The sequence below is a fragment of the Lithobates pipiens genome, unplaced genomic scaffold (assembly GCF_037356315.1).
Source record: "Lithobates pipiens isolate NorthernLeopardFrog02 unplaced genomic scaffold, aLitPip1_a1.2 Scaffold_28, whole genome shotgun sequence".
Classification (NCBI taxonomy): Eukaryota; Metazoa; Chordata; class Amphibia; order Anura; family Ranidae; genus Lithobates; species Lithobates pipiens.
In genome coordinates this window covers 95,782,681-95,799,372 of record NW_027507789.1, presented here as the reverse complement: position 1 = coordinate 95,799,372, position 16,692 = coordinate 95,782,681, and the positions used below count along the sequence as shown (strand labels likewise).

General features: G+C 43.0%; 1 protein-coding gene across 3 annotated transcripts in view; it reads left to right on the top strand.

Annotated features, from left to right (window-relative positions):
• The window catches only part of FBXL20 (F-box and leucine rich repeat protein 20), a 694,061-nt gene that overhangs the window by 213,601 nt on the left and 463,768 nt on the right, over window positions 1-16,692 (top strand). For all 3 annotated transcript variants that reach the window (XM_077459474.1, XM_077459476.1, XM_077459475.1), the window contains one exon: window positions 2,874-3,000. In XM_077459474.1, coding sequence (XP_077315600.1) covers window positions 2,874-3,000 — 127 coding nt within the window. The remainder of the gene's footprint in view (window positions 1-2,873; window positions 3,001-16,692) is intronic.

Sequence of the window (16,692 nt, the reverse complement as noted above, 5' to 3'; positions counted from 1 at the left end):
AGGGAGAAGGTAAAAAACAGGCACAGTTTTACCACCCCCTCTAAAAAAAATAACCTGCGGCCAGAGGGGCTTTTACACATACCACAATAGTGATATTTTGTAGCCACAGCTAATTTAACATGGCTTGTCGGGTTTGACAGGCTTTCAAACTTGCCCATAGAAGTCAATACATCCATACACCAAGCAAGCGTGCACCAAATGCTTGGCTTGCAGTTGTGGTGTGGTATTTTAAATAAACAAATCCAAATTGAGTTGTAAAAAAAGTGCCAGATGTGCTGCAATACTCATAGTATGCACAAGTAAAGAAAGGGAAGTGCATGGAAGGCAGTGAGCTGGGATTTCGGACCTGTAAACTGTCAGTTTGATATAAGTTTCCCATATTGCTTTTGAATGCTTTTTCACAATTTCACATTCGCTTCTTGTGTAGAACATATTCTAGAAGCTTAGCCCAAGAACCAAATATCTGGGTCCTTCACATATGACCACAAGGATGTACACTCTATTCTATTAAATTTACTCTTTCCATTTTTTTAGTGGCAAGCTGGCAGATAATCTGGTGCTCATAGTTACCTTAAGGGCCCTGTTCACATCGGAATGCGATTCTGCCCATGTTACAGAATGCACTAAAAACTCAGAACACATATTTGGGTGCCATTCTAATAATAATAATGGGTGCCACTAAAGAAACGGGTGATTTGTTGCACAACAAAATGCCCCAAAAGCAAGCAAAATCATGCTATTCAAAAATGTGCCAAAGCACAGCAGCTACTTTTAGGGCTTCTTTTAAGCATAGGGAAGTCCATTCACCTAGATGTCGTGCCAAAAAGTACAAAAAACCCCCCGCAAAAAACTCTATGCCCCTGCATTGCTCAGATGTGAATGCAGCCTAAAGGAAACTTGTAGTGAGAGGTCTATGTACAAGTGACGGGAAAAAAGTATTTGATCCCCTGCTGATTTTGTACATTTGCCAACTGACAAAGAAATGATCAGTCTATAATTTTAATGGTCGGTTTTATTTTAACAGTGAGAGACAGAATAATAACAAAAATATCCAGAAAAATGCATTTAAAAAAAAAGTTAAAAATGTATTTGCATTTTAATGAGTGAAATAAGTATTTGACCCCTTCGCAAAACATGACTCCGTACTTTGTGGCAATCAGAGGTCAGATGTTTCTTGTGCCTGGTCACCAGGTTTGCAAACAACTCTGGAGGGATTTTGTCCTACCCCTCTTTGCAGATCCTCTCCAAGTTAAGGTTTCAAGGCTGACGTTTGGTAACTAGAACCTTCAGCTCCCTCCACATATTTTTATGGGATTAATATCTGGAGACTGGCTAGGCCCTTCCAGGACCTTTAACGTGCTTCTACTTGGGCCACGCCTTTGTTGCCTTGGCTGTGTGTTTTGGGTCATTGTCATGCTGGAATACCCATCTAAAACCCATTTACAATGTCCTTGTTGAGGAAAGGAGTTCTCAACCAAGATTTGATGGTACATGGCCCTATCCATCGTCCCTTTTTGAAGTTGTCCTGGACTTTTAGCAGAAAAACACCCTAAAAGCATGATTTTTCCGTCTCCCTGTTTGATGGTGTTCTTGGGGTTATTCCTCCTCCTCCAAACACAGCCAGTTGAGGTGATGCCAAAGAGCAAGCTTTTGGTCTCATCTGACCACAACACTTTCACCCACTTGTCCTCTAAATCATTCATATGTTCATTAACAAACTTCAGACGGGCCTGTACATGTGCTTTCTTGAGCAGGGGGACCTTGCGGGCGCTGCAGGATTTACGGAGTAGTGTGTTACCAATTGTTGTCTTGGTGACTACGGTCCCAGCTGCTTTGAGATCATTGACAAGATTCTCCCGTGTAGTTCTGGGCTGATTCCCCACTGTTCTCATGATAATTGAAACTCCACGAGGTGAGATCTTGCATAGAGCCCAAGACCGAGGGAGATTGACAGTTATGTGTTTCTTTCATTTACAAATAATCTCACCAACTGTTGTCACCCTCTCGCCAAGCTGCTTGGCGATGGCCTTGTAGTCCATTCCAGCCTTGTGTAGGTCTACAATCTTGTCCCTGACATCCTTGGACAGTTCTTTGGTCTTTGCCATGGTGGAGAGATTGGAATCTGATTGTATTGCTTTTTTGAACAGTTGTCTTTTATACAGTTAACAAGCTGAGAATAGAGCACTCCCTTTTAAGAGAGTGCTCCTAATTTCAGCTCATTGCCTGTATAGAATACATCTGGGAGCCAGAAATCTTGCCGATTGATAGGGGTCAAATACTTATTTCACTCATTCAAATGCAAATGAATTAAAATTTTCTGAAATTTGTTTTTCTGGATATTTTTGTTATTCTGTCTCTCTCTGTTAAAATAAACCTACTATTAAAATTATAGACTGATTATTTGTCAGTTGGCAAACGTACAAAATTGGCAAGGGTTCAAATAGTTTTTTTCCCTTACTGTGGGCTACCATTGAGGGCCTCCTGAGAATGCTACTTACCCAGTTATTCTGCGGATTACTTCACTAGTTTGAGTCACTGAGATAGAACGAGTACACAGATCAGGTGTTCTGAGTTTTATGGCCGCATGTGATTCAAATGTAGTGAAACTAGAGTGATACAGTCAATATGCATTTTCAGATGGAGGTCCAGCTTCTTTATTTCTCTTATTGTGGGTTTTCATAAAAAGAACACATTTGTTAGTATTTGTAGGTTAAATAATTTGAGTCATAATAACTTTGTAAGACCCAGACCTTGTTTTTACCAAATGCCCTACAAACAATAGCCGGAATGTGTGTGTGTGTGTGTGTGTGTGTGTGTGTGATAAATGGAATGGAATGGTTTCTAATCAACATCCCTTTTCTGTTGCATGACAGTGAGGGCTGCCCCCTCCTGGAGCAACTGAACATCTCATGGTGTGATCAGATCAGCAAGGACGGGATCCAGGCTCTGGTAAAGGGCTGCGGGGGGCTGCGGTGTCTGTCCCTCAAGGGCTGCACTCAGGTATGCCAGATTTCTTGTACCCTGCAACTGATTCAAGACTAATAGAAGTGTTATGAGCTGCTTATCTAACCAATGTATAAATGTCTATTATTGTTTCACGTGTTTACTGTTTTATAGATTAAAGCTTAACTGTAACCATATAGATCACAGGGCTTTGTTTGTTCTTAAAAAAATGTCATCCCTGTTCTAAGACTGAACATGGTGCACTTTTGGTAAACTTTTTTATTTAAATCTCAATGGCCACAAATGCTTTAAATTCACTTTCTGCGCACAAAATTCCTATGCGTACATGTAATGGTGACATCCTCGCTATGCTGCACATAGCTCCTGCAAAGAACAGAGTTGTGGGAGGGACTCAGCAGGTCTTCCTCTACAGCAGAGGTGTGCAACCTTTTGACCTTCTTGGGTGACATTGGAAGAAGAGGAATTGTCTTGGGCCACACTCAAAATACATTAACAAAAAGGATAAACAGTGTTGCGCTACTCAATATTGTGAACCAAATCATCTTAAGCACATAAAGTGTGTGTGTGCGCGTATATACACACACGTACACGTACACGTACACACACACACGTACACACACACACGTACACACACACACGTACACACACACACGTACACACACACACGTACACACACACACGTACACACACACACGTACACACACACACGTACACACACACGCGTACACACACACGCGTACATACACACACACACGTACACACACAAACGTACACACACACACGTACACACACACACGTACACGCACACACACGTATACACATACACATACACATACACACATATATATATAATTCTTTATGTACTTAAGATGATTATTTGGTATATTGACAGAAATATAAGCAAATTAATATTAGACGCTACAATCAGTCCCAAAGTGGATATATTCTATAATGTATTAAATCAATAAGAGTCCGTTGTGATTATATATCCATTCATCATGTGAAGATTGGTCTTTAATTACGTGCTCCACCATAAATTATACTGCTCCACCACCAATAGGAATGCCCGCTCACCTGGATCCTGGACCTATGCAAATGAACAGGACATTGATTACTCCATTCATCCACTGGGCTTTTGAGCATCAGCAGATCCCCTTTAAACGAATGGCATTAGACTCGCCACTTATTTTCCAAGAAGTAATGTTACATAGATCCACCCTGCGTGTTACACCACTAACCCACGTGGCTTCAGGGTAGGAATCCGAGTGACAAGCTCTTGGTTTATATAGTAAACAATAGGTAACCATGGCGACCAGACTGGGAGGAAGTAATACATACAATACAAGTAATACAACCCATAACTAGCCAGAGGCAGAGCTAATTGCTTGGAACTGGAATGTAATCAGAGTGAAATCCAAGTGATTGGCTCTGCCCCAGCTAGTTATAGTTAGGTAATTTGGTAGCAGCATTGTATAACTTCCTCCTAGCCCAGGGGGTGCTTGGGAGGCACGCACATGAGGTAACGTCCATGTAAGTCATCCTAGAACTGCAAGCCCATGCTGTAGCCGTTTGTCGGCTACAGCATGGGTGGGAAATGTAAGTTTATGATTTTGTATTGGGCTGCATTCATGGCTGTCTTGGGCTGCAGTTTGGACACCCCTGAATTGTACAGGCTGCCTACAGAAAACTACAGGTGGGTGGATACAAGACCAGTCACCCTGCTTAATGAGAGAGCAGCAGTAACTGGTCGTTATTACAGGAAATTCTTGCACAGGGGCAAAATACAGGAGTTGTCCATGCTGGATTATGGTAGATATTTGGAAGAAATGCACAAATGACAGATTCAAGACAGAATGCACGTGTCTCTTGTATTTAGACAATATTTATTTAGCCTGGTGTTCATCTTTAATTTATTATATTTTACTGATTTTAAATTCTGTTTTAGGCTGGGTTCATGTATATGCAAATTGGATGTGGGTTTTTCCTCCTCCAATTCGAATGACACATGGAGTCGGTTCACACAGGTTTGGGGCCAATTCAGGTGTGAATTCAGGCAAAAATTCGGACCTGATTCACACTGGAACCAGTGAAAATGGGCGCAATGGACCCCAGGCACCAACCCGCGGCCGTATATGTGTGAAACCGGCCTAAGTATTGGCCCCTGCCAAGCTGTTTGGAAGCAAAGTCACACAAGCACTGGTCTAGGGTAGAAGTCTACAAATTGCAGGGTGGATTTGATTTAAATCATGTCCATTTAAATCACGATTTAAATCACTAGTTAAAAGGCTTGATTTAAAACAACTCTATTTTAAATCATCATTTTTAAAGAGCAACTGTCATCTCTGACCTGCTGTTGACTAACCGACAGTCCCATTCACTTTAATGGTACGGCTGGTGATGCAGCAGTGACACAACAAGGTAAGGGACATGGCAGCAACAGGTGAGTAGATGCCCGCTAACAGTTGCTGCCATGATGGATCTGCAATGACAGGTGCTCTAGATGTAAGGACTTATTCTTGCTGATAGTTAAAATCTTTAATATTTGCAAACAAAATTAAGGTTCCCTATTTAGTATAAGCTGTCAGGTTCGTAAAACAGCGATAGAACCGATCCAATCGTACAATTTGCAGTGTACATAGATTTGCAAACCGATGGGATAAAGGAATATTCCTAAACTGTTTTATCTCATGGCTACTGTGAAATTGTGTGAATGCATCAATGCAGTGCATGTTATCTCAGCTTGCAGAGCTTGGATTCATTGATTGAGTTTACCAAAAATGTAAATATTGCAGAATATACAGCCTCATGCTACATAACTAAGCTCCATTTCATGCTGAATAAACTAAATTATTAATGCATCTTAAATAGAAAACTATCTTTTTAGATAGATTTTTACTCCAAAAGCATTTTATTTAACCACTTGCTTACTGGACACTTAAACCCCCCTCCTATCCAGAGCAATTTTCAGCTTTCAGCGCTGTCGTACTTTGAATGACAATTGCGCGGTCATACAGCACTGTATCCAAATTACATTTTTATAATTTGTCCCCCAAATAGAGCTTTCTTTTGGTGGTATTTGATCATCTGTGCGATTTATTTTTTTTTATTTTTTTTTCTTTTTTTTTTCTTTCTTGGTTTTTAAAATAAAATAAAAATAAAAAACGAGTTAAAAAAAAAAGTTTTAAAATTTTATAATGGGTAATTTTCATTGATGTATGCTGATGAGGCGACACTGGGTGGCAGTGATGGGCACTGATCGGTTACACTGATAGGCAGCATGTCTAGGTGGCACTAATTGGCACCACTGGGCATTGATAGGTGGCACTTGTGGGCACTGTTAGATGGCATAAATGACGCATTATTGCCTCTTCCTTTTCGGGACCAATGTCCCTTTTTTTTTTTTTTTCCTCCTCCTCTGCTGTCAGTGTGAGGAGAAAAATATAAAGATCACCAAGCTTTTGTTTTGATCGTGTCATTGGCTGACAGCTGATCACATGGTAAGGGACCAGGACATACGTGATCACCTGAGTCTTCATTGACTCGGTGATCACAGTGCGCCCTACAGGGCTCTCCTGCACGGAGCGTGCACAGAGGAGGCCAGGAATTCAGGTCCGTGCTGTGGCCGTTATTCGGCCATAGCGTGAATGTCAGGTGGTTAAATAAATTTGATAAGAAATTTGATAAGAAATCAGATTTGAATAAAAAAAATACTTTTTTTTTTTTTTTTTTTAATCATTGATTTTTATCCACCCTGACTAATTGTATGGTCTGTGAAGGAGGTATTTTTGTGGCTACAGACTCGCAGGGTCTTCGAACACAGATATTCGCCTGCTACTCTGCATAGGCCAACACTTTTTCTTGGTATTTCAAATACCAAGCCTTAGAATTCAAAGATAATAAACATTCACAACATAATTGCAGATCAGATTTCTAAATATAATTGTATTCATTTGGCTGCAGACCAGCTTTAAAGATGTTTTCTATGCAGTCTTTACCATTAAAAATATCCAGTGACCGAGAGCTGAGGTTAAGACATATAATTCACCTATTAGTGCTCGTTTTTACACTGCTAACCACGCTCCACGGCTGCCAAATTCACAACCTTCTAGCCATAGGAGAGAATGGCTTAGGGTTGAAGGAAGCCATTGCAGTCAGTGGAGAGAAGTGAGTCTTTAAGGGGGAATCCGTAAACTGCTCTGAGACCTGCTGCCAACGTGTTTTTTTTTTTTTTTGTAAGCAGGCTTCACAAATGCGTCAAGGAAACGTGTGCTAAGCAAAACTTAGAGGCTGCCATATTCTGAAAATGCTAGTTTACTGGCTTTCATGCTGATTTTGTACCTTCGGATTTTCCCCTTGCTTTTACTTACTGCAATTGGTGGTTTAGGATATATTAATAACGTTGGATCAACATTACACCAGACAGCTAGCAATTTTATGAGGGTCAACAGTGGCATCTTTTGGATGTGGCAGGTCTACCAGCTTATAAAGTGTATGTCAAGCGTCTCTAGTAGTGAGCCCTTGTAGATCACCAACTCAGGGTCCCCCAGGGCGTGGAGTCTAAGCTCCAGCCTGCTTCTGCACCAAAGCCCCTGATGGTGGGGGTGGACTTGCCGCAAGCTGGAACTAGGTCATTGCCCCCAGGTAAGCCCAGCTGAGGATGCGGAGACCACATACGGGTGCAGAGTACAAGCAGCAGGAGACAACAGAAAGTCTAGCAGACAGGCCAAGGTCAGGGTGGGTAGCAAATAAGCATAGATGGTAATTAAAGCTGGGGTTGGCCCAGTCCTCTCTCCCCCCTCTTTGATAACGCGCACCTGCCCAACTACATCTCTGGAACACATGTTTGGACATACCGAAGTGAGGACTGGCCTACAGCTAATCAATTTGTTCACCCTTCCACGGGACAATTGAGAGCACCATCAACCCCACTGTCCTCGACTAGCTTGGACTGGCTTTGCATGCAATCCCTAAACCAATTTTGTAGGTCGTTACACACATCGGGTCATATCCACAGACCGCTCACCATGTTTGAGGAACTCTGCACCCTCCCGCACACCCATAAACATACCCTTTCTCTTCTCTACAAAGATATTAAAACTTACACCTACACCACTCTTCCGACATACACGCACAAATGGTCTAGTGACATTGGTGTGGAGATTTACCCCAACACAATGGAAAAACAGCCTTCGTACTTACCCACCAATCGTCCAGATCAGGATTCACTCAGGAGAAGAATTACAAATTGATCTCACGGTGGTATAGAGTTCCAATCTCGGTGCACAGGATGTTCCCTGGATCAACAGATATCTGCTGGAGATGCCACGGAGGAAAAGGAACATTTCTCCATATATGGTGGGATTGTACTGAAGTTTGTCCTTTTTGGGATAAGGTTTTTGAGACGTATAATGCTATGTATCAGAATTCCTTGTCCCCTTAGCCCTTGGTTGCTCTCTTGTCCATCATACCAGGCTCAATTAAGTCGCACAAAAATTGCCTCCTCAGATTCCTTCTTTCTGCTGCCTGCCATAATATCACCCTTTACTGGAAAAATTACTATAGTAGGATGGGCTGACATCCTTAACGATATGATGGTCATGGAGGAGCTACAGGCGAAGGTTGACGACAGGTATGACTAATTTGTCGCATTATGGTCCATATGGCGCCACTACTCCGCCTCGGAACGTTTCCTGGGCGGTTTGCTCCCTTGAGGCAAAGAGCGAGGGGTTATAGAGTACAGCACAGAGGGTTAAGCAGACCAGCTGTTGGGCTTCCTCTGCCCCTACATACCAGAAATTTTATCAGGTATTTCCCCCCTGCCCACTGGTTAACCCATATCTGATGTTAGAGCGTTGTTGTGAAGTTGACACTGTGGGAAGATGCGAAATGTTGGTTGCGGGACACATGGCGTCTGATATGTTATATTTACTGATCAGGGGCTATGGGCCCTAGGGCTGCTGTTACTGTCATCACAAGTAGTAATACAGACTACAGGGCCACTAGTTCTCAGTTATTTGCGTCCCTTGGGGTTTCTGTCTACCTCTATTAATCCCCTCCCCACCTCACCCCCCTCATCCCCACCCTCCCAGTCAGCCTACCTCTTCCTATTTCTGGGATAAAAGTAATTATGTAATGTTATACCTAAGGCTTGGACATACTTTTGTATTTTTGTAATTTTGTATTATTGAACTTTAATCGATCTTGCAAATAAAATATATATTCAACCTTAAAGCTGGGGTCGGTGCACAGGATACACATAAGACGAGCATCTGGGAGCTCAAAGAACTGTGACATTGCTCAGGCACTGTGGGTAACGCTAAGCTTGTCTTTTTTATATAGGCCAGCAAAATAGGAGGCTGGCCAGATAGTGATGGAAGGGAAAGTAATAAAAGCCCAAAGGATAGCAGGCAATGCCCATAGGTGATCACAGACAAACCACACATGTGAAAGGAATCTGGGTAGAGAAGCAGCGCAGCAAGGAGGTAAGAATACGCAAGCAGAAAACTTGTGACACTATAAACATGAAATTAAATAAAGACCCTATGTCTTTATCGTACATAACTTGACACAGAGCAACCATAATAATTTTTTCAGTTGATTTAGTCTCTGCCTCATATGTCCTCTACGATTGCTTTGCAAGCATGGTGTTCGGTCTGCTGGTTTTTAACTAAAATAGAGTTTTAAGCGATACATCAATACAGTAAAGTGAAGGAAATCTGCCCAATAACTGGGATCTAGTGATAGTTGAGTCATGAGTGATTTGATTAGTGAACAGTGACTGGATAGGCCCTATATTGATTTACCACACAAAAATAGGATTTTTTGTCATACTTACCTGTAAACTCCTTTTCTTGGAGTACAGCACGGGACACAGAGCAACCATAATAATGGCTATATGAGTTATACGCCACCTACTATATAATAGGTTCTCAATTTTTTATTTTTTTTTGCCAGTGCCTGTAAGGTGAAATGGTCACTGATGTGATAGATGTGCTCTTGGATCATAATTTGAAGTCTGGAAGGTTCTATTTAGTATTGTGATCTTCTTCATTCATATCCATTCGGAAAAGCTGTCAACCAAAATGGATGGTACCCGAGCCTCATTAGAAGGCGAGAAGATTCCTGGAGGTTTTGCCTGTAATGCAGTTATGACACTGGGACCTGTGTATTGGAAACCTGTGCAGTGTTTGTTCTGACCAAGGTGCTTTCCTGCAGGATGCTATACAGGTCCAGGTGAGTGGACCCCACATTGAGGGGGACCCAGTCCCTGAAGGTCTTTTATGACAAAGCTTGCCGTGATGGTTGAAGATTGGACTCCTGTTATGTTCAGAGTCCTGCAGCAGGAATAGTAAGTCAGCATTTGTTTGCATTTTCTTTTTAAAAAGATCTGTCTGGTGTTAGATAAGTAGCTCTAGGGGCAGTGTGCTGTTTAAAATATGCTCTGTGTACTTCTGAGTATGGGCTGACGTTTCTCCTCCAGCCACTAGAGGGCACAGGGGCCTATTTCTATATAAGCAGGAAGTGGAGGGGCAGCCATGTGCTTGGCAGATTCAGCTGGCCTCTTCAGACAACAGCAGCCCATGGATACTAGTGAAGTGTGAGTACTTACTATGGGAGAACTGTGTGGCCAGACAAGTCATGATTATATACTGCATACTTACTGCTTAAACCGGGGGGCCTGTACAACTGTAAGTCAATACACCCCCAGCAGTGAACTTTAACAAATTTCATACCGCGCGCATTCCAGCACTCCTCTCCTTCATGTAGAAATCATATTTTTTTTTTGTTAGACCCAGAACCTCCAAACATATATATTTTTTTAACAGACACCCTAGGGCAGTGATGGCGAACCTTAGCACCCCAGATGTTTTGGAACTACATTTGCGAGGATGCTCAACTACACTGCAGAGTGCATGAGCATCATGCGAAATGTAGTAATAAAACATCTGGGGTGCCAAGGTTTGCCATCACTGCCCTAGGGAATAAAATGGGAGTCGTTGCTAATTTTTATGTCACGCGTTTTGTGCAGTAATTATTTATTCTTTTGTAAATTACTTTTTATTATGTTTCACGAAATACAAACAACAATAACCCACATATAGCGGAAACAACCGCTGGTTACAAAGAAAAAAAAATAGCAGTGTAGAACAACAAAGGCACAGAAAAACAAAAAAACAGCGATGGGGGAGGGGGAAGAAATATATAACACAACCCTAGTATAGCTTGTGCCTAGACAGATATGTATATTGTAGTGCCTTTCTGCAGGAGGTGTGCTTAATAGGAATTTAGTGCAGTGACCCCTTGGCCAATATTACAGGAGAGTGTCTGCTAATGCGGCCCCCCTTCTTCCCCACAAGCATATGAAAAAAAGCCTCCCACCATTAAGACCCTTACATTAACCTTGATCACCTTGATTTGGCCAGTACTTCTCCATCACTCTAGAAACATTTTCTTCCCAGGTCTGTAGTAGGAGGTACCAGGGTCAGTGGCTGTACCTGTTTATGAAGTTAATCCGATACTTTGTCCACAGACGCCTAACCAACCCCCCCATGTAAGCATTTATAGTATATTAAACAATCTCTGGTAGAAACTTTGTGTTAAAATGCAGTCCCCCACATGTCATCCCAGTCATCTCTGTTCAGCCCTGAGTCCACCACCTCCCAAGCCCATCTACAGGGTTCCTTAAATAGGAAGAGGTCCTTATATAAACTAGAGACTAGTTCAGCTAAGGAGTCAATGTCCATCAGTAGTTCTAGGTCACTAGGTTCACGGTCCAAAGGCTCCCTTCCAAATTGAGAATGGAACGCATTTCTCAGTTGCATGTATCTAAAGAAGTGTGAGTTGGGTAGGGTGTAACGTTCCATTAGTTTGTTGAATGACATGAGGATGCCGTTTAGTACAATATGATGTAAAGTTTTAACCTCATAGTCCAAACTACAGGGTCCAGGTATTCATAGAAGTGCATCAAATTGGGATTTCTCCACAGCGGTAGATTGGAACCAGACGGTTCAAACCAGACGGCCTCAATCCCTTAGCGCATAGAGGGAGTCAGGGAATACAGAGACTTCAAACCCCTGTAGACTAAGTGTGAGCGCCTCATATAAGCCCACACAGATGGCCTCCAGGGACACCGAGGCATCATCTGGTGGAGAGGTCAACCAGTGGTGGGGTACTGTTAATTGGCCAGCTAGGAAATATTTGTAGACATTCGGTACCGCAAGGCCCCCTTCCCCCCCCCCATGGCTTCTGAAGTATGACCAGTTTAAGGCGGAGCATTGCCCCCCCCCCCCCCCCCCCCCTGCCACAAAAAGGAGGAGAGCATACCATCTATTGGTTTAAAAAGTGACTTTGGGATCCATACTGGAGAATTTCTGAGGACATATAGTAGTAGGGGCAGGATTTTCATTTTTATCAGGTTTAACTTCCCAATGAGGGACAAGGGAAGGTTTTTCCAGGCGTGAAACTTTTTAAATTGACTCACCTTTGCTTGGTATTCTGTCAGAGTTTGTAATTAAGAGCCCTAGATACTTAATCTGCATCACCCACTGTAGGGGATTATTGGGATCTGCCTGTCCGGGTATTGGATGGGCCCGTAATTAATTGGTCCAATTAAACTTTAGGCCAAAGTCCACCATAATTTCACCCAGGAGTGACATAGTTGCCTGTAGAGAGGGTCCAGTGTCCTTAATAAACAATACTAGGTCTTATGTGTAAAGGACCGTGGTTTGTTAGGGTACCCACAGTGATCCCCTGTATCTGGGAGGAAGAATGCAGTGCAATCGCAAGGGGTTCCATTACCAATGCAAATAGTCTCTGTTTCTAAACAGTCCCCATAGTGTTGCGAAGGTCTGGGGGATAAGAGCTACACATATTGTTTGTACCATTCTGCGGGAATCCCATCAGGGCCTGGAGATTTGGCATTAGGAAAGGAGGCACCAGAAGTCACCAATTCTTTGTCAGTAGAAGGTGCATCCAGGCTGGCCGCCACCTCAGAAGGCAACACCGGAATTCGGAGGGAGTCCTACAGATCCACCAAAGCCTGATGGTCATGCAATGGGACAGGAAAGTATAGGTCCGAGTAGTATGAGACAAATGCCTGTTTGATGCTCTCCCCATCTCTCACAAGAGAGCCCTCTAGTGAATAAACACAAGGGATCGCTGTATGCACCAGAGCATCAGCCGTCAGATAAGCTAGTAGCTTCCCATTTTGTCACCCATTTTCAAATAATTCTTCAGCTCTGGTTTTAAAATTTCATTGGGTAAGACTTTGCAAGTGTACCAGTAGTGCTCTTCTGGCCATCTGCAACTCAGACAGGGAGGGAAGGGGAGGGTGTGTCCGCATGGGTTGCGCATTGTATTTCATGAGCTTGAAGTAATTCAGATGTGGAGTTTTTCTCAGCCCTGGCAGCCTTGATGGCTGATACATACAACCCCGGGTGGACACCTTAAATGCATCCCACACGATAGGCCTGTCTGCCGTACCCTCATTATGATCCCAGTAATCATTTTAAATATGGTGAGACCAAGGCCTCCACTGAGGACACCACCACTCAACCAGGATGCAACCTCTACACTCCACTATGCCTACCCAAGGTAAGATACCGCATAACCTGTAGAGGGGTATGATCGTAACCCCCCCCCCAGCCAAGTAGGACATCTCTGTAACCTGGGGTACCAAAGCTGGGTTGGCAAAGGCCAGGACAGTATGAGAGGAGGAGTGCTGATGTGGGAAAGATAGGAGTAATCTATCTTCCCAGGATGTTTCCACCGCCACACCACCTCCAAAGTCACCAAATTTACCCAGTCTCCAAGATCCAGGTTCTGCACCCGGGTTGGGTTAGAGGTGTCCAGGGCATAGTCCAGAATGTTGTTGAAATCGCCAGCCACAAGCAATTTCAGCTGACTACAAGTGATGACCCTCTCCAGGACTGTATACAGCAGCTCTCTTGAAAGGGGGTGGGACATGTATATTGGCTATTGCCAATAGCTGGGATTCAACATGTATTTCCACTATCACATACCGCCCCTGATGATCTATAACCACACGTTCTATCGAAAAGGTCAGCTTCTTGTGAATTAAAATGGCTACACCCCCTAGCATACAAGGAGTGAGTGTAATGTATTACTCTCTGAATCCAATTTCTGTTTAGAGAGAGTACTCTACTCCCAGTTAAATGCGTAACCTGCAAGAAGATTACATGAGGATTCTGGGGTTTAAGGTACTGAAGAAACAATGATCTCTTAAATTTAGAGTTTAATCCACGGACGTACCATAAGAGGACTTTGAGATCGCTCATAAAGTAACGATCTATAGAGCATGGGGGCAGGATAAATACAGTAGAGAAAGGGGGTCCGAGGGGTAGGACCTGGATGCAGAGAGCCACAAATCACCATAGAGCAGCATAATAGCAGTATACATTGTACCAGGCCAATCCAACCAGTCGACCACATCTGCAGGGAATTCAAAGAATTTTGTGTCGTGAGCACCACCCTATGTGGCGTTTCGTCCAATTAGAACGTCACCAGGGGTTTCCCCTGATGATTTTCCTATTGGACCAAGCGCTGCGTAGGGTGGAGCTCTGACGTCAAAACACTGTAATATGCCTGGAAATATCTGCTATCCATAACGAATTGCAACTTTTGATATGCCTTTTTTTTATTTCTCAAAATGTGAGCGCCCTGGCTTTTTTATAAGAAATACATTTACCTTTGTTTTAAATACTACACCATGAGGAGTTGGTTTCTTGTATCCTATGCATGCACCTATGAATTACCATTGAGTGGGACTACAAGATCCAGCCTTCTATGATCCAATTGAAGTGGTTCCATGGTGCTGTGGATGTATCATGCTTGTTTGACCACCTGTAATTCAGTGGTCCATTTTCTTTTCAAATGTTTTTATTGAGATTTTTAGCAGAGTTAGTTACAACAAGGGTTACAAAAAAAATAAAAATATATAGTAATAAAAGTAACATAACACCGTATAATGTAGTGACAGGGTTTTCTCAGCACAATATAGCATAGTAACAAATAGTCCACAATAAAGAATAAAGTAGTATTCCCAAGTATCTAATATTCATAGTCATAAAGGGACTCGAACAAGAGTAAGTCTCTTAGAACTTGTATAATAAAGTCCGTAATATAATTATTGTAAGATTTATAAATGGCGATATGGATAATGGCCACTTGTGGACCCCAAGACACCCCTCACAGGGATCTATCTGTGTCTTGGAGTACCTAGGCCAACATCCTAAAGGAAATTCAAACACAGTAGTTATCTTTTATGAAGGAAAATAAAGATCTATTCTTACTCCGCAGCTCAATTCAGATAAACAGACATGTGATATATTTGTAACTTTGTTATGAAATTATTTTTAAAGCCATCCAAAAAATATTAAAACGCACAGGAGTTTTCTTCTATATGATTAAAGAATCAGCATTATCTAAATTGTGGAAGTATAATTTTTGTACCATATACTCCAAGGTTCCCATAGTTGTTGTTCCTTAATTTATGGCCGAAGCCCTATGGCCGATACGTATCTGAACAATACTAGTTTATCATAAGATACCCTATATGAAATGGACCTGAAAGTGTGCCCTGGTCTAATGGACGGTATACCAAAATAAGGGGGCATACCCAATAATTAGAAATGAATGAGTTTGAAGAGAAATGTTTTGAGAAATGCCCTAAAAAGGGGATGGGAGAGTGGGTATTGCGCACAGGAAACCGACAAAGACCACAGGCGAGTGGGCTGGTTAAATACCCCCCGGGCTCCTCCCATAAATTCAGGCCACCATACTGGCCTTCTTACTTATGGCCGAAGCCCTATGGCCGATGCGTATCTGAACAATACTAGTTTATCATAAGATACCCTATATGAAATGGACCTGAAAGTGTGCCCTGGTCTAATGGACGGTATACCAAAATAAGGGGGCAAAAACACTTGGGTAGGGGTAAGAGTTTTATTGTTTTCAGCTTTATCTTTATTGAGCCAGTTGGGTGAATGCCCGAGACATTTCTACCTGTGGGTTAGGGATGTATCGAGCGAAGCAGGCTGATTTCCACCTGCCCAATCTTTTGATGACGTGGTCCGGGACCCTGTGCCGGGATGCGGATGAAGCTGCTCCGATGCGGAAGGAATGGCCGGAGTACTCACCGGGATTGAGGAGCAAATTGCGGAGGAGAATCCTTACATGCTTAATGAACTGGCGGTTCGTTAATGGTTTGACCGGGAAGGGCAACGAGTCCTGGAGCTCGGGTAGTAGAGAGAGTAACTGCGTAAGCACAGCGACCGGGCACCAGGCGTTGTTGGTTTTGTAGAGGTGGATATCTACGCCGGTGCCTGCCTGCTGAGTCTTGGTTACCGAGAGGTGGAGAATGAAGTGGTCCTGGTGACGGATCAGATGACGTCTGCGAAGGACTGGACTGTGTGTGCTGTTATGGGTGAACTTGCTGGGCCGTAGAAAGCCATAGTAGGCTAGATAAATGGCCGCCTGTATGACCAGACTGGGGAGAACACCGAAGGGGTAGCTGATAAGCATGGTGGACATGTCCCTGAAGATGGAACTGGTGATGGGGAGCCGCTTGACCTTGTCTGGTGGTTGCTGTTTCTGAATGCCGCGCAGGACGGCTCGGATAGCGTGAGACGAGAAGATGGATGGTTTGGTAGGATCCTGTAATGAGAGGTAGTGCTGTATGCCAGCTAAGTATAACCGGATGGTGTTGAA